This window comes from Trachypithecus francoisi, unplaced genomic scaffold (genome assembly GCF_009764315.1).
Source record: "Trachypithecus francoisi isolate TF-2019V2 unplaced genomic scaffold, Tfra_2.0 Lachesis_group12, whole genome shotgun sequence".
Classification (NCBI taxonomy): domain Eukaryota; kingdom Metazoa; phylum Chordata; class Mammalia; order Primates; family Cercopithecidae; genus Trachypithecus; species Trachypithecus francoisi.
This window is the reverse complement of record NW_022681457.1, coordinates 68,079,505-68,098,133: the sequence shown is the minus strand read 5'-3', so window position 1 is coordinate 68,098,133 and position 18,629 is coordinate 68,079,505. Positions and strand designations below refer to the sequence as shown.

The window sequence follows — 18,629 nt, the reverse complement described above, 5'->3', positions numbered from 1 at the left end:
ACCACACAAAGAGGCAAGTGCCGCTACCCTAACCTTAGCCCACAGTGGGACCAGAATGCAACTCGGTTTGTCGGTGTGGGGAAGGCAATATCAAGGGCACTGTGGTATTTAAGTCAAACATTTGGCTATGAGCATCTGAATGAGTTTAAAAAAAAAAACACTGGAGTATTTCCTGGGATGGGAACGCTAAGTTCCACAAGCCAGCACTAAGGCAGTTATTTAAAGAAAAGAATAGCACCTGGAAGCATAGCTTGGCAGGCAGGAATAAACTGAAGGCAGCACACTCCTAGGCCACCCGCGTTGCAGAGCAACAGAGGAGCTGTGGCAACCCAGCCCCGCCAGCCGACTGGCAGCAGATCCCACTTCTCAATACAGGGGCTGCCATTCCAGCTGTGCGTGGTCATCTGGGCGGCGGCATGCAGCAACACACGCACTGAGGGGCTGAGACACAGGGCTTGGGTAGACCCTTAGACAGGAGAAGGGAATCTCTCTCCATTCTTTTTGTCGAAACCGGTGCTAATTCTGAAGAGGCCATCAGCTGGCTGAAAACATATGCCTCAGAAGGCAACCCCTCCCACCTCGGGGGAAGAGTCCGGCCCACCCACGATATCTGTGAGAGTGACAGGACGCGTGAATGGATATGGACCCAGAACCCCAGGTTCTAAGACATGGCCAAGATGAGCGTGGTACCTCATCCTTCAAACCAGCAGCTCCCCGAAGATGATGCTTATGGGGCCAGGAACTGGTAGGGCTACTCAAAAGAGGCAGCTAAGAAATGTTCGATTGCACGCGGGACCCTCTAATACACTTGCCCCCGGCAACCTGCCCGTAGCGGGGGCAAAGGCCCGCCCCTCCTGCACACTCACCTCCTTTATGAAAGTTTCCATGACTGACCCCACCTGCCCTGATTCACCCCTTTCCTCTCCCAGGACACGGCTAGAGTGCTGTGGGCTTGTCGGTGTGCCGCTTAGTGTCCTTCTGAGGTCTCATGTGGCCTTGCTCTCTCCCCAGCTACACCGTGAGCTCCTTGAGAGCACAGGCCAGGTCTCCGGTTTCTCTCATACCCCTAAAGGCTCGGCACAGAGCTCTGCTCTGCAGAGGGGCCCAGTGAGGGCTGCTGTCTGGCCCTGGCGGTCATATTTCTACCTGAGTGCTGGACTCTGGGGCCCAAGAAGCCCCAACTCAAGTTACACAAGAAGCTGGTTGGCTATAAAATGTGGCCGGCAGGCGCGGTGGCTCACGCCTGTAATCCCAGCACTTTGGGAGGCCGAGGCAGGTGGATCACCTGAGGTCAGGAGTTCGCGACAAGCCTGGCCAACATGATGAAATCCTGCCTCTACTAAAAATACAAGAAAATAGGCTGGGCGCGGTGGCTCAAGCCTGTAATCCCAGCACTTTGGGAGACCGAGACGGGTGGATCACGAGGTCAGGAGATCGAGACCATCCTGGCTAACAGGGTGAAACCCCGTCTCTACTAAAAAATACAAAAAACTAGCCGGGCGAGGTGGTGGGCGCCTGTAGTCCCAGCTACTCGGGAGGCTGAGCAGGAGAATGGCGTGAACCTGGGAGGCGGAGCTTGCAGTGAGCTGAGATCCGGCCACTGCACTCCAGCCTGGGCGACAGAGCCAGACTCCGTCTCAAAAAAAAAAAAAAAAGAAAATAGCTGGGCATGGTGGCAGGCACCTGTAATCCCAGCTACTTGGGAGGCTGAAGCAGGAGAATTGCTTGAATTCAGGAGGCGGAGGTTGCAGTGAGCCGAGATTGTGACATTGCACTCCACTCCTGGACAAAAGAGAAACTCTGTCTCCAAAACAAACAAACAAAAAAAATGCAGACCCACTTTGCTCAACAGCCCCTAATCCTGTTACCCAAGTGGTGACTGCTGGAGCCTTTCAAAAGACCTTCCATGTCTTTACAGTGTGATAGAGGCAGCTTCCCCTCCAAGACAGACTTTCCTATACTGCAGCAGCTTGGAGCAGGTTCAGCTCAGCATAAATGCGTAAGCCACCCACCATGGAAACTTACAGCTGTGTCCCAAATGTGGGGTAGGACTCAATCTAATCCGACACATTTTCCATGTGCCATGCACCTCTTCCCGCCCTGATTTGATTTTATAAAGGGGAAGTTTTGTTTTTGTATTTAAGGGGATAAGAATAAACATACACACACACTTATCTCCCCTCCTATACAACTACTTAAAAGATTTAACAAGTTCATTTGGGTATGCTGCCAGGAGAATGGAAACCTCACCATCTTCTTTCCAGCTGAAGCAGCTGGGCTGGCTGCACCATCACAGGCCACCATACTCATTTACTCCCTTACACTCTACCCACAGGGGTGATTTTTGCTGTCGAATCGTCAGTGGTAAGGCGGAGAGAATCCCAGCCCACGTTCACTCTAGACAACCCATGAAGGTAACTTCTTGCCGGGTGCTCTGTGTACAGAGGCAGCAGTGTCTATCAATAGCCCCGAGCTCTCTGTTGCTGCTCCTCCCTCCTTGAGTAGAAGCCACATAACTCGTTTGACAAGCTCTGCCTTCAAATGGGGAGTTGTGGGTGCAATGAAACCTAGTGAAACCTAGTGTTCCTGGACTGGTTTCCAGTGAGGTACAGAACGCTGAGCACCTCAGCTGCATGCCTGTCTCTTTCTCTGAACTAGAACCACCCTCACTCCACCTGACCAAAGGAAACAGGGAGGAAACACTAAGTGAAAGAGGCATTTATAGAGAAGGAAAGGACCTAGGAGAAAAGCCAGTTTAAAAATCAGGCTGCCATCTTCTACAATATTTATTGTAGGGAAAAAAATCAGGCTTCCTGGCTTCCATCTTCAAAGAAGGAGACTCAACATTTTACAAAAGATGCTTTGTAAAGCAAGTGGCATCCCACCAGGTAGAAATGGCCTCTTCATGGGACCAAAGGGGGCTGGAACTTGTTCGCGTTGTAGAAGTTAAGCTCCCTAAGACAGCCACACTACAAAGCCATTATGAGTACACATAGTGCCATAAAACTCCAGATTCAAAATTACCAACGCTTTAATCAAATACAGGTGCCGACTGCCAAAATCATCACAGAGATAACTGCAGCTTTTGTTTGGCTTCATGTTCTGACATCTTGGAGTTTCCACTTTAGAAGTCAGTTCTGGTTTGGCCTGTCCAGGAGGCCTGGGAGGAAAGGGTGGGAGTGCCAGAGTCCTGGAAGCATGAGGTTCCTGACCTACTGGAATCTAAGAGGGACTGAGTTTGCAGGCGCAAGTTGAATGTAGACTCATCAGCACTTCTGACAACACAGCTCTAAGCAATCTGGCTATGCTCATCTCTTCCACAGGCCCTGCTCTGACCACTCGGGCCTTTCTGCTCCTCAGGTGCCCCCTCGCCTGGTTTCCTCTGTTGGAAGCGTGTTCCTCTGGTGCTCTCTTGGTTCCCTCTTTCTTATCTGTTAAGGAACAGCTGAAATGCCACCTCTTTGAGACATTCGTCTCCATCTAAAGTACCCGCGCTGCACACTCCTCCCCTCACCACCCTCTCACAAAGCCATTCCCAATAACTAGACTTCAGTATAGTGTAGAAATAACAGCATAAACTTGAAAGCCTCAACTTCTACATTCAAATCCTGGCACAGTCACATGGGCAAGTGGCTTAAAGGCCCACGGATCCATTTCTGCATGTAAGGGTAACAACATCTGCCTCGCCGGGCGCGGTGGCTCAAGCCTGTAATCCCAGCACTTTGGGAGACCGAGACGGGTGGATCACGAGGTCAGGAGCTCGAGACCATCCTGGCTAACACGGTGAAACCCCGTCTCTACTAAAAATACAAAAAACTAGCCGGGCGAGGTGGCGGGCGCCTGTAGTCCCAGCTACTCCGGAGGCTGAGGCAGGAGAATGGCATAAAACCCGGGAGGCGGAGCTTGCAGTGAGCTGAGATCCGGCCACTGCACTCCAGCCCGGGCGAAAGAGCAAGACTCCTCTCAAAAAAAAAAAAAAAAAACAACATCTGCCTCACAAGATCATACAAGTCAGTCCATGGGAAGCACTTAGAATAGTGTCTATGACAAGGTAAAATGCTAGCTGTTATTTAATTTATAGCACGCAATCCTATCTGAAGTTACCTGGTTCATTATTTATACGCATGCTGTCTCCCCCACCAGCCCGTGATAAATCAAGAACATATAGAAATAAGGCTGGGGGCGGTGGCCCATGCCTGTAATCCCAGCACTTTGGGAGGCAGAGGTGGACGGATCACCTGAGGTCAGGAGTTCAAGACCAGCCTGGCCAACATGGCAAAACCCCATCTCTATTAAAAATACAAAAATTAGCTGGACATGATGGCTACGCCTGTAGTACCAGGTACTTGGAAGGCTGAGGCAGGAAAATAACAGCTTGAACCTGGGAGATAGAGGCTGCAGTGAGCCGAGATCGCGCCACTGCACTCCAGCCTGGACAACAGAACAAGACTCCAACTCAAAAAAAAAAAAAAAAAAAATCTTATAGAAATAAGATAGAGGAAGTTTTGCATTTGGTCTTCTGATTTCCTTGGTGGCCACAACCAATCCCAAATCGCGGGGCGGGCACGCTCCCCAAAAGCCCTCACTGCCCACACTCTGACATAATTGAACCCACAGAGTCTGAGCTGCTGCTCAGAAGTCTCATGTTTAAACTATGCTTGGAATGTCTGATAGGAACATGCATTTATTTTTAGGCAAGAAAGCTGTCTCCTAAGCTAACCCTGTGGCCCGAGAGCAGGCCGTATTTGGCAAGAACTTCTCTGTGCTGGTTTATTAAAGAGGCCCAAAACTTTCTCAACCCTGAGGTAGCTGCTAAGAGAACTCAGTGCGCTGTGGGTCTTCTGTTTCTATGGTCAAAGTTTGTTTCCTGTGAATCTCTGAGGTGTTTCTATAAGGCTGGTAGGAGTCAAGTGTCACCCCTTACCTTCCACGGCTTTAAGCCACAATCTATTAACCAATCATCCCTCAATTGGCTCACAGCTCTCAATGGAGTCGATTCTCTCCCATGGCTTGTGCCTCATCAGTGTTAATGAAAGTTACAAAGGGGCTGGGCGCAGTGGCTCATGCCTGTAATCCCAGCACTTTGGGAGGCCTAGGTGAGCATCACGAAGTCAAGAGTTTGAGACCAGCCTGGCCAACATGGTGAAACCCCATCTCTACTAAAAAATACAAAACCTAGCTGGGCGTGGTGGTCCATGCCTGTAGTCCCAGCCACTCGGGAGCCCAAGGCAGGAGAATCACTTGAACCCAGGATGTGGAGGTTGCAATGAGCCAAGATCGCACCACTGCACTCCAGCCTGGGTGACAGAGTGAGACTCTGTCTCAAAAAAAAAAAAAAAAAAAAAGGTACAGATGGAAAGGGAAAATTAGTTCAAAAAATGTCCAAGAAGGCCCTCCCCTAACTGCTCTAGGTATTTCATCTCACCCCACCACAAGACACAGTGCCAGGTGACTACAGCAAACATCCTTGAAAAAGACATCTAGAGACAGCCCTTTCTGTTTTACACAGACAAGTCCTACCACAGTCTTGGCAGTGTAGCTCAAATGATCCAAAAAAAAAAAAAAAAAAAAGTAACTGCTTCACAATCCTGGTGATGTTTACCGTCTGGATACCTTCCAGGACTTGAAAATCTGAATCATGACTGGTTCGCAGACAGCCTGTAAGAAGAATTGATTCATCTGATTGCCCTTGAACCAGCCTGGCAAGTTGGCTCTTCCAGACATTTTGAATTCTGAAACTGACTGTATTTCATAGGCCAGAACTGGAAGACCACAGAAGTCTTCAAATCTCTGACCCTTCCAAATGCAAGGCATACCAGTAACAGCCAAAGAAGCACTTTGTGAAAACGTTTAATATTTTCATCCAATAAACAGTTTAAGGCAAGGTATTTTCTTGAAGAAAAGCAGAGAGTGACAGGGAGAAAAGGATTTGCTATTAGATTTGGAGTAGGGAGGATGTGGATTTTTAAAAAAAGTTATTTGTGCTTGGGATTTGCGGGAAATTTTAGAGTTCTTTTTAATTTATCAGTGTTTGTGGAAGTAGGCAAAAGATACAGGCATATTTTGCCCTACTATTAAGAAGTCACATAGCTGAGATTCCAACTCTAAACTCCTAGAGAAAAAAGCACTCTTCTAGGCTACAAAGCCAGCAGTGGCTTTCATGGAGTGCTCTCCTTTTTCTTGTCCCTCTCTCATGCACAAATGCACATTCCTCATCAATAAAATCAACTGGCCCATCTCCTGCCCTGAGAACAGAGGCCCTTCATCCCCTACCTGGCAAGGCTGCTGTGCATGTAGGTATTTTCCTGTGATACCAAGTGGAAGGACCTTTTTTTCTGCCCAGGGGCCTAACACTCCACCACTAGCACTGCCTCTGGTATGAGGGCACTCCCCAAAACAGTAAGTAAGCAACTCAGTTTCCATGGTGATAGCAACTAAATACCTTTTACTCACACCCAGATGGAGAGTGATCATAGAATAGTAATTTGTTAACGGAGGCCTTGATGACACTGACTGAAGTCAGCTTCCAGCATTGCCCTTGGCCTTGGTAAAAGAAGGCCTGTCATTTTGCTAAGGCAGGCTATAGACCCACAGTCGTCTTATTGTGACGTCCCCCTCAGGCAACTTCCCAGCATGCCCAGATGCCTAATCACCTGCAAGCTTTGCAGGCTTCCTTCTATAATGCCTCTCCTAACCTCAAACTGGCCTTCACCACCAGTGAAGTACACAAAAATTTCATTTTGTGAAATACACAAAATGAAATGTGTATTTAAAAAAGGAAAAGAAAGAAAAAAGAAATGCATCTGTTTCACTTCCTGCAGTCCCCTCAATCTGGATGGCTATAATTAAGACATTCTTAGAACTGGAATCAGTCATTACTACTCAGGAGGTAAGATATTAAAACTCTTTATCTTGGGTTTTTTGCAGATTGAAAGCGTGGGCAACATAGTAAAACCCAGTCTCTACAAAAAATTTAAAAATTAGTTTGGGCGCGGTGGCTCATGCCTGTAATCCCAGCACTTTGTGGGGCCAAGGTGGGTGGATTGCTTAAGGTCAGGAGCTCCGGACCAGCCTGGCCAACATGGTGAAACCCTGTCTCTACTAAAAATACAAAAATTAGCTGGGCGTTATGGTGCGTGCCTGTAATCCCAGCTACTCAGGAAGCTGAGGCAGGAGAATCGCTTGAACCTGGGAGGCAGAGGTTGCAGTGAGCTGAGATCGTGCCACTGCACTCCAGCCTGGGTGACAGAGCGAGACTCCATCTCAAAAAAAAAAAAAAAAAATTAAAATTAGCCGGCCATGGTGGTGCACACGTAATCCCAGCTACTAGGGAGACTGAGGCTGAAAGATCCCTCGAGCCCAGGAGTTCAAGGCTGCAGTGAGCTATGATCAGGCCACTGCACTCCAGCCTGGGTGACAGTGAGACCTTGTCTCTAAAAAATCAAAACAAAACAAAAACCAAATGTGTTCCCTTTAGACATGGAGAACATAAAGTGGGGTATACTGCCTGCCTTCTGTGCTTCCTCTGATCCACCTAGACTGTGGCTTCCACCCACTCTCAAAAGACATCAGGGAGGGGAAAAGATGAAAAGAAAAACCCACTAGAAAGCTGGTGACAGACATCACTCAGCCCCACACCTTTTGGGGGGGAACTTTAAAAAACATAAAACAAACCACAAAGTCTTCTTTATTCCTGCCTGAAGCTGAAGACACAAATGCTATTGTATTGCTGGTGTTCTATACAGCATTCAATCACTGCAACACCATCCATGATATTTCCCAAGATGACTTCATTGTGTTCTGCAGGGTAGTAACTGCCTTTTCCAACTACTTCTGCCCCATGTGGATAGTTCCACTGGAAGACAAAGAATCTGTTCTGCTCTGATATTTGGAAGAAAAACATTTAAATAAGCCTTGTTAACTCAGCAGGAGAGCACTGCTTTCCTTTCAGAATGGAGGGTTCAAATCCGATGGGGTGGCGGTGTGCTTTCTTTGTGGCAGGGGCCCAACTCTAAGAAGAAAACTGAAGCCTTAAGAAGAAAAAGTTGGGCCGGGCACGGTGGCTCAAGCCTGTAATCCCAGCACTTTGGGAGGCTGAGACGGGCGGATCACAAGGTCAGGAGTTCGAGACCATCCTGGCTAACACGGTGAAACCCCGTCTCTACTAAAAAATACAAAAAGCTAGCCAGGCGAGGTGGCTGGCGCCTGTAGTCTCAGCTACTCGGGAGGCTGAGGCAGGAGAATGGCGTAAACCCGGGAGGCGGAGCTTGCAGTAAGCTGAGATCCGGCCACTGCACTCCAGCCCAGGCGACAGAGCGAGACTCCGTCTCAAAAAAAAAAAAAAGAAGAAGAAGAAAAAGTTGGCTGGGCGCAGTGGCTCACACCTGTAATCCCAACACTTTGGGAGCTGAGACCAGACTGGGCAACATAGCAAAACCCCATCTCTACAAAAATACAAAAATTAGTCAGGCATGGTGGCGTGCGCCTCTAGTCCCAGCTACTTGGGAGGCTAAGGTGGGAGGATGGCTTGAGCCCCAGAGGTCAAAGCTGCAGTGAGCCAAGACTGTCCCACTGCACTCCAGCCTCGGTAAAAAGAGTGACACCCTGTCTCAAAAAAAAAGGAATGAAAGACAGAAAAAGAAAGAAAAAAGTTGTGTAAGGAACAAATGATAAACCCACATTTCTTATAGTTAGCCCTCTGTATCCATGGGTTCTGTATCTATGAATTCAACCAACGGTGGGTCGAAAACACTGGAAGAAAAAAACGAAGAGTTGCATCTGCACTGAACACGTACGTATTTTTCTTGTTATTATTCCCTAAACAGTACAGTGTAACAACCATTTACGTAGCATTTACCATTAGGTTATAAGTAATCTAGAGATGATTTAAAGTATTCAGGAGGATGTGCATAGTTAAAATGCAAATAACACTATCGTTTTATCTTACATAAGGAACTTGAGCATCTGTGGATTTTGGTATATAAGGGGGTTCCTGGAACCAATCCCCCACAGATACTGAGAAATGACTATATTTTCAATGTGTCCTGGTTTCTTATAAAACCCCAAAAGCACTAACACTTGAAACTGAAGATGAATCAAGCATCATCCAATCATGAGCCATATGTTCCAGTCTAGTATGGTGGGATGACACACACAGCCAACAGGGGCTGTGTGTTCCTGGACAAGGCGCTGCTCTGCCCTCCTCGACCAGAGGAGATCAAGTTTTTTTTTTTTGTAAGTGTGACATGCACACATGGAAAATTTTAAGGATTATCTATACCTTACCCTAAACCTTGAATCACATTAAGAAAGGTATTTCCTTTGATTCTCTTATAAACCTGATGACTTCAAAGAGAAAGTCTCTGCTTAGTGCTGGCGGGTCTTTAACACCTCACCAACACTTGCCAATCCCTTTCTAACAAAGGGAGCAGGCCTCAGGCCTGGGGCCTTTAGTAACCACCTGGAAACAACACTGTTTTGTTTTCAATGTGTTTATTTTTGCAGTTTCCTTCTATTATATTTATGGCCAGAGAAGCTGGGTTTTCCAGTTGCCATACTCTTGTCAGTCTTCCTTTTAAAACTTAAAGTGCAAACTGATTCAAAGGAAATTATTATGCGCCTATAAAAGTGGTTACGGAGCCGGGCGCGGTGGCTCAAGCCTGTAATCCCAGCACTTTGGGAGGCCGAGACGGGCGGATCACAAGGTCAGGAGATCGAGACCATCCTGGCTAATACGGTGAAACCCTGTCTCTACTTAAAAATACAAAAAACTAGCCGGGGGACGAGGCGGGCGCCTGTAGTCCCAGCTACTCGGGAGGCTGAGGCAGGAGAATGGCGTAAACCCGGGAGGCGGAGCTTGCAGTGAGCTGAGATCAGGCCACTGCACTCCAGCCTGGGTGGCAGAGCAAGACTCCGTCTCAAAAAAAAAAAAAAAAAAAAAAAAAAAAAAAAAAGTGGTTACGGAAAATCACAAATGGCTGCAGTTTAGGAAGGAAGGGGATAAGCACAGGGGGACTACTCTGGCTGGGGTGCCACAGGACGGTCCCTCACTCCTGGGAGAGGGGGAGAGAATGGAACTCATCCCAGGAAGGCAGGAGCCAGCACAACAACAGGTGGCAAACAGCAAATCCCACGTACACTCACTCCACTCGCCTTCAGATAACCTTGCATAAATCACAACCAAGAAAAAGGCCACTGACCTCTTCCAGAGTAAACGCTGTTCAAACTAAAGGGAAGGCAAGCAAGTTACACCAATCAGCTTCTAAGACTTTCCATGGCCGGGCGCGGTGGCTCAAGCCTGTAATCCCAGCACTTTGGGAGGCCGAGACGGGCGGATCAGGAGGTCAGGAGATCGAGACCATCCTGGCTAACACGGTGAAACCCCGTCTCTACTAAAAAATACAAAAAACTAGCCGGGCGAGGTGGCGGGCGCCTGTAGTCCCAGCTACTCGGGAGGCTGAGGCAGGAGAATGGTGTAAACCCGGGAGGAGGAGCTTGCAGTGAGCTGAGATCTGGCCACTGCACTCCAGCCTGGGTGACAGAGCAAGACTCCGTCTCAAAAAAAAAAAAAAAAAAAAAGACTTTCCATGGACATTCCAAGTTAATGCCTCTGTTGTTTATGGAGAATGGGGAGGGGAGGGACGTGAAAAAACACAACCAAAAAAGGCACAACACCAAGGCAAATGTCTCGGGGATTTTTATAATCGCAGGGAGACCGCTACTTGGATAAAACTTCCCAAGCACTGATGTAAGGATGCTCTTGCCAGTTAAATATATGCAAAGATTTCACTCCTTTTTTCCCTTTTTTGTTTTTTTTTTTTGAGATGGAGTCTCACTCTGTCGTCCAGGCTGGAGTGTAGTGGCGCGATCTCAGCTCACTGCAACCTCCGCCTTCCGGGTTTAAGTGATTATCCTGCTTCAGCCTCCCGAGTAGCTGGGATTACAGGGGTGCACCACCATGCCGGGCTAATTTTGTATTTTAGTAGAGATGGGGTTTCACCATGTTGGCCAGGCTGGTCTTGAACGCCTGACCTCATGTGATCCACCCACCTCGACCTCTCAAAGTGCTGGGATTACAGGTGTGAGCCACCACGCCCGGCCAATTTCACTTTCTGGAGGAGGTGGGATCCTTCTCTGGGTCAGGTGGTTAGTTTCTCCCCTTCATAAGATCCTTCTTTAAACAGAGGCTGGAATTTAAAATGATTCTGTTTCTCTTTGATTCATTGAAAGTTACACTCCTTGATACCTGGGATACTGACTAAAATGTAACTCATAGACCTTCTTGAAGAAAAGTTAAGTGATACTTGTGCTACTTTCAGATACTTTATAACAAATTCTAGTGCCTACCCTGCCAACACTGTAAAACTAAGTTTCCTTGTAACTTGCTTTGATGTTTCCAAGTTTAAACCCATCCTAAAGAAGACTAATGAGCTCTCAAACTACCCAGTGATAGAAAGACTTCTTTCAGATCTCCACAGATGACAGTATTTGTATCTGCTCAAGTAGAAGCTTCCGTCTCTCTTGTAACAGGTCAGTGCTTCAGTTCCCACTGCCATTGAATTACCCACTTGCTATCACTTGCCTCTTATTTCCATGAAAAAAGAAAAGGAGGAAAAAACTGTTTAAGTTTTACCTTGTTTAAAGGTAACACGAGTGCTTTTGTTATTCTGTAAACTAAATACATAAATGAAGGCAAAGGAAGGTAACAGAGGGAAGGGAACAAAATGTGAATCATGAGAACACGGAGTTCACTAAATGAAGGAATAAAGATAGAGCCGGGAGAAATACTGCTCTAGGATATACTAAGGCCAGGGAAGAGATAAACATGTTGATATTTCAGCTATTCAGAAAACCTGAATGAGCAAGTGATACTAGAGCAAACAGCTGTTCACTAATTACATTTGCCCTTCCCTTCTGCCCTTCAAAAAAGTAAAAGCAGCAGCAAGGAAATCATTCTTTGTTAAAAGAACAACCCTAAGATCTGGTTAAAGGCTTGTACAATTCCCAGCACAACATAAATCAGTGTAGCAAAAGCTGAAAGTGTTCATCTCAACAGTTTCAAATTCCTTGGGTCTTCCCAAATCAATTCTTTTTTGGCTCTATTCTATCTGCTAAATAGCACTGGCAGATAACTTGTGCTACACACTCAGTTCACTCTGAAAAAGGGCGCTGTCTAGCCAAAGTCTGCCATGACTGAAGCATATGCTGAAACGGCAGAAGTCCCCACCCCAGAGGCTTAGACTTAAACTTGTCCCTGCTCCCCTCTGTCATTTGATTAAAAAGACGTTTTGAGAGTACACGACCACTTTTTTTTTTATTTTTTTTGAGATGGAGGCTTGCTCTGTCACCCAGGCTAGAGTGCAGTAGTGCGATCTCGGCTCACTGCAACCTCTGCCTCCCGGGTTCAAGCGATTCTCCTGCCTCAGCCTCCTGAGTAGCTGGGATTACAGGCGTCTGCCACCTTGCCCAGTTAATTTTTGTATTTCTGGTAGAGAAGGGGTTTCACCATGTTGGCCAGGCTGGTCTTGAATTCCTGACCTCAGGTGATCTGCCCATGCCCACCTCAGCCTCCCAAAGTGCTGGGATTACAGGCGTGTGCCCGGCCATAAGACTCCATTTTAACTGACCTCCCTGACTGTGTCAGAGCTTAATAGCACCAGCACTACCTGGATACTCACACACCACCCTGCCTCCTCCAACACTTCCCCCACAAGACAGCCCACTTGGGGCCAAGCAGTCAGCTGCCATTAAATGGAAGCTTTTAGCACCAGTTCCAACTGGAGGGTGAGTCAGCTCCCTGCCGCCAAAGTAGCCTCCCTGTTGGTCTCAGAAGCCGGAACCAGCAAGGGTGTTTCAAAAGGCAGAGGGCAATCCTGGGCCCACACCCTGAACTGCCTAGGATTAGGTGAGTGGCAGGCACCACTCCAGGGCACCAGCCAGATCTCAACTCTTAGCCAGGTGAGTGTGAGTGACCCTGCAGTCCCAGGCCATCTTCCCATACCCCACCTTTTCTTCAGTCATTAGAAGAGTCAAGTTCTAAAATACATTCTGGAGAGGATGAGGGGAGAGAACAGAGTGCTAGCAGCTGAGTGGCTTCCCCTACCCCTCTTACAAGAAGACAGAGTATACTTGCCTCTTGCCTCTCACACATATTTACACAGTCTTTTTTCTAGATAACAGTTGAGTTTAAGTTTGGTTCCTTTTTTTTTTTTTTTTTTTTTGGTAAGTGTGTTATTCAATTTTGAAAACTGTTAGTCTTAGCCAGATCCTAAGAGGCAAGCAATTAGAGTAATGGAACAAAATAACAGATGGCTACTTGGGGGCCTCCATTATCAGCCTTTAAAAAGAAAAAAAAAAATCTAAGAAAAACAAGGCGGGGTGCGGTGGCTCAAGACTGTAATCCCAGCACTTTGGGAGGCCGAGACCGGCGGATCACAAGGTCAGGAGATCGAGACCACCTGGCTAACACAGTGAAACCCCGTCTCTAGTAAAAAATACAAAAAACTAGCCAGGCGAGGTGGCTGGCGCCTGTAGTCGCAGCTACTCGGGAGGCTGAGGCAGGAGAATGGTGTAAACCCGGGAGGCGGAGCTTGCAGTGAGCTGAGATCCAGCCACTGCACTCCAGCCTAGGTGACAGAGCAAGACTCCGTCTCAAAAAAAAAAAAAAAAAGAAAAGAAAAACAAGACAGGGTGCAGTGGCTCACACCTATAATCCCAGCACTTTGGGAGGCCGAGGCAGGTGGATCACTTGAGGTCAGGAGTTCGAGATCAGCCTGGCCAACATGGTGAAACTCTGTCTCTACTAAAAATACGAAAATTAGCCAGGCACGGTGGCACACGCCTGTAGTCCCAGCTACTTGGGAGGCTGAGGCAGGAAAATTGCTTGAACCTGGAAGGCAGAGGTTGCAGTAAGCCAAGATCACACATCATTGTACTCCAGCCTGAGCAACAGAGTGAGGCTCTGTCTCAAAAAAAAAAAAAAGAAAGAAAGAAAGAAAAACCTTTCAAATAATTAACTCATACCTAATACAGCCCCCTGAGCAACAAGAGCAAAATTCAGTCTCCGAAAAAAAAAAGCCAAAGGTCAAGGTTGAAACACTGAGGCCCCTGAAATAGTGATGTTTCCATGAACACGGAAACTCAGCAAGTGAGGCATTTCTTCTTGCTGTAATGAGATTTGGCATAACCTTCAAGAGATCTCACCCTTCCAGGACAACAGAGGGTGATAAGGTTACCCAGGCCACTTTTAGAAACTGGGATAGGGAACTGTGGCCCAGAACTGTAGTTGTTCAAGAATTTGCTCAAAGACCAGAACAACACTTCTCCATCCTGCCAGGAGCACGTTCACAGCCCTCTCGCGTAAAAACTGTTGCATGACCTACTTATGGGTTACGGGGTCCCTAGAAGTCAGAGCAAAGGGCTTTCAAGCAGAAGTGAGACACACGTCCCCTCTGATTTGGGCCAACTCTTGCTTAATTCCTAGAAGAATTCCATTCTACCCACTTTGAGGGCCTACAGCTGTTCCGGATACATATTTTTTTGGAGTATGCATGTACAGAACTCCCAGGACTGTCACTCCTCCTGTGCCCAGTGGTTCAGCCTTGGAGAGGCAAGAAGGGCAATCTGTCATTCACTAAAACAACACTGCAACATAGAAAAAACCCAGCCAGTCCAGGTGCAGTGGCTCATGCCTGCAATCCCAGCTACTCGGGAGACTGAGGCAGGAGAATCGCTTGAACCCAGGAGGCAGAGGTTGCTGTGAGCCAAGATCATGCCTGGGCAACAAGAGCAAAACTCCATCTCCAAAAAAAAAAAAAAAACGCCGGGCGCGGTGGCTCAAGCCTGTAATCCCAGCACTTTGGGAGGCCGAGACGGGCGGATCACGAGGTCAGGAGATCGAGACCATCCTGGCTAACATGGTGAAACCCCGTCTCTACTAAAAACTACAAAAAACTAGCCGGGCGAGGTGGCGGCACCTGTAGTCCCAGCTACTCGGGAGGCTGAGGCAGGAGAATGGCGTGAACCCGGGAGGAGGAGCTTGCAGTGAGCTGAGATCCAGCCACAGCACTCCAGCCTGGGTGACAGAGCAAGACTCCGTCTCAAAAAAAAAAAAAAAAAAAAAAAACCCCGCCAGCCTGGGAGCGCAGGATGTTTCTTAGCAGGAAGGTAGAGAGCCACACAGATTGGGGTACGCCTTTCCATTACTCCTTGCCCCATTTCATAAAGGATCCCTACCCCATAACGGGAAAGGGCACAGAGGTGAAGCAGTAGTTTCCCCCACAGAGCAGCTAAGGGTAAATATTTGCTGGAGGAGGTGTAAAGCAGGAGTTACTAGAATCTGGCCCTGGTTGAGACACAAAAGCAGATGGTATTAGGGGACGCTGTGAGCCACCCTCTTCCCTCAACCCTGCCCAGCCCCGGAGGAAGGAAGCTGGGAGGTAAGAGAATGACACATGGCAGCAAGGCTTGGAGGTTCCGGGGAGTACTGGTTTCCGCCCAGGGCCTGAATGGTGCCCCAGCCTCACCCTGTGAGCAAGGGACCCTATAACCACGAACAAAGCCCACACCCTAACTCTTGGGAGGGAGTGGAAGCGGCTCACAAAAGGAGTCACTTGGGGAGTGGCAGAAGACAGGAAGGGAGAGAAAAGGAAGGTCTCCCACCCCTATCACCTGAGAAAAAAGGGTGAAGGGTTCATTTTCTCCAGCACCTTCAGATGCAGAAGACAAAGCCCAGACGTTCTCAAAACCACCACTGTAGACCCTGCTCCCTCCCAACTTTCCAGGTCTCTTGGCAACTCTTAACCTTTTCCAACCTGGCACTGCCTCGGGCAATAAATTATTGTTGAGACTCCAGAACAGATCTCGCCTTCCCCTCAAAAAGCGAGTTTATGCCAACTATCACAACATATCCACTCTGCAGTAGGTGGGGCCACGGATAAGGACACCACTCCCACCAAGCCACTGACACCCCCCTCAGTTACTACGGATGAGGAAATTCAAGCAACGCTGGTAATGGACCCAAGGTTATGCCTGGCCCCACCTCAGGCTGCCTTGGAACAGTTTGCTCCTTCCACCCTTCCCACCCTTTCCCCTCCAGCCTGGGCTAGGCTGCCTGTGCCGAGCTCCTGGCCACCAACTCATGCCCTCGAGAAGCTTCCAGTCACTTCCCACTCTGCCAGCTCACCACTCAAAGCCCTGTCGTCTGTTCCTGAAAAATCTCCACCAAACCCACTCTCCCAAACCTTCAGAGCCCTGTCCAAAGTCCCACCTCTACACACATCCCTCTTTATTAACAGAATCATCGCAGGGACCCCTCGGATCCCTTCGCATTTTGCAGGTAACAAAACTGCATGGAGGAGAGTTCAAGGGTCTTGTCCAAGGCCACAGAGCTAATCAGTAACAAATCTGGAAAGAAAATCCAGATCTCCAGATCCCACGAAATGCTTCCAGCTTCAAGTACCTCCCACCCATTTCACACACAAAACTTCTGAACAACCCCTTCCCCCCACACACCCACTCACCACGCTCCTTCCTTTAGCTCTTTCTGCACACTCAGAGCTCCCCCCTCAACCACACTGGATTACCCCACACACACACAGACACTGACACCTCGCTCGGGGATCCCACTCCACTTCTGATCACCTTTTCACTGCTCTGGGGCCCTCCCGAGTTGCTCTCCCCCCACCCCAAAAACAGTGCCACCTGAAAACAGTCTCTGCTTCAGGATCCCTTCACCTGCCTGCGCTTTCTTCGGAAAAAGACACAATTCTTTCTGGACACTCTCACCGCTTCCTCCCCAAACTCCTTATTCTCCCTGCAGGACACACACACAGCTCTCCAGTCCCGGGACTGCACCTCCAGGAGCCAGCGCCCCCTCCCCACATTCCTTTCTCAGTCTATCCATAACTCATTCCCTTTCTAATGAGACTTTCATTTTCCTAAACGAACCTCCCTCCCATTATCCACCATTCCAGCTCACACTCCCTCCCATCGATCTCACCTTCTCCCTCTACACTTCCTCACTCTCTCTAACGCTCTAGCTTTTCAGCTTCCCATCAATTCTTCTGAAACCCCTCCCCAAATTATCCCCAAACACTCTCCGTATACCCCCCACTTCGGCTTTTCCATCCCTCATCAATTCCTCTTATTCCTCCTATGTCTCAATCTTCTCTTCCCTTTGGAACAGGGCACCCCAAATAAATCTCACCCCCTTCAAAAACGTCTCATTCACGGGCCCCTTAACTTCTTCCTTCCGCACCCCACCCTCCTCAGACCCCGTCCTGGCACCTCTACCTTCCTCACACCCTAAGCCCACGTCTTTTCATGCCCAGTTCTACCCTTAGCCCCTCTGTTTTCACCTTCCCAGCCTCCCTAGTCCTCCCACCCGTCTTCAGACCCCACAATCTCCATTCCATCCTCACACTTGATTCTTCATCCCCTTTAGAACTCCCCCAACCTGAGGCTCCCCCAATTCCAGTCTCCTTCAGATCTTTCTGCTCTCCAAAATAACCAACCCCTCCACACTCGAGCTCCTCCTCACACTTCCCAGATCCAGAAATTCCCTTCCTAGCCTCCCGATTCTCGATTCTCCTCCCAGCACCTCCAAGCCATGCTCGGACCCTTCGAGCACGCCTCGGATCCCAGTTCCATTTCAGCCTGCCCAGTCATCTCGGTTTCCCCTAATGGCACGCTCAGACCCTCCAAATCCTTCATCGGGCTTCCTGATTCCTTTTTTTTTTTTTTTTTTTAACTCCCATATTCCCCACCCGGACGCCAATTCTCTTTAATTCTCTTTTCAGATTCCCAGTTCCTTCCTCGAGCTCGGCGATTCCTTCTCAGGACTCCAATTCCCTTCCTGGACCCGCCTATTTCTTCTCGGGACTCCCCCGTTCCCATCACAGACGATCCAGTTACCTTTCAGGACCTCCTAATCCTCCCCGGGCCCCCTCGGAAAAGCCCCTCCAGCCCGTCCGGCCCGCGGGCCGCGCACCTTGCGCTGCTGCTTCTCCCAGGCCGGGTCCAGCAGCAGGTCCCGGTCCCAGTCGTCCTCCTGGGCCATGTAGTCGCCCATGCTGCCCCCGCCGCCAGCGCCATTGCCCGCGCTGCTGGGGCCGTACTGGTACGACTGGTTCGCCGCGTGGTAGTCCACCATTCCGCCGCCTCTCGCTCGCCCACCAGCCTGTCTGCTCCCGCCTCAGCTCCCGCCCCTCTGCCCGAGCCGCCGCCGCCGCCGCCGCTTCAGCCGCTTCAGCCCGCCCTCCGCCCGCGCTTGCGCATTGCCCGCCGCGCCTGCGCACAGCGCCGCGGTTGCCGCCCTCCCGCGCGCGCCCGCCTGCCAAACCTGAAAAGGCACCAAGGCCGCGCTTGGGAGCTTGGCGCCTGCGCAGAGTCCCCCTTCCCCGCCACCCGACTCAGCGCGGGTGCGAGCCACGCCCCCTCTCCCGCGAGAACGCGCGCGTCGTTCGTGTGTGGGCGGGGCCAGAGTATTGAATGATTCATAAGGGCAGGCCCCGCCATCGGACCTGAACTAGCTCAGGCTTGGAATGCACTGCACCGGGTTCCCATTCAGCGACACAAATTCAACAAATATTTATCTAACACCTACTTGTACCAGACTATGTTTTACGCAG

The 18,629-nt window shown here is 49.2% G+C and overlaps 1 protein-coding gene across 3 annotated transcripts in view; it reads right to left on the bottom strand.

Moving 5' to 3' along the window:
- The window catches only part of ACTN4 (actinin alpha 4), an 85,987-nt gene extending 67,711 nt beyond the window's left edge, over window positions 1-18,276 (bottom strand). For 2 of the 3 annotated variants that reach the window (XM_033226098.1, XM_033226097.1), the window contains exon 1: window positions 17,990-18,276. In XM_033226098.1, the coding sequence (XP_033081989.1) occupies window positions 17,990-18,151 (162 nt within the window). In that variant the 5' untranslated portion in view covers window positions 18,152-18,276. The remainder of the gene's footprint in view (window positions 1-17,989) is intronic. The other variant, XM_033226096.1, reaches the window with a different exon arrangement.
- Between the last annotated feature and the right edge of the window lie 353 nt (window positions 18,277-18,629).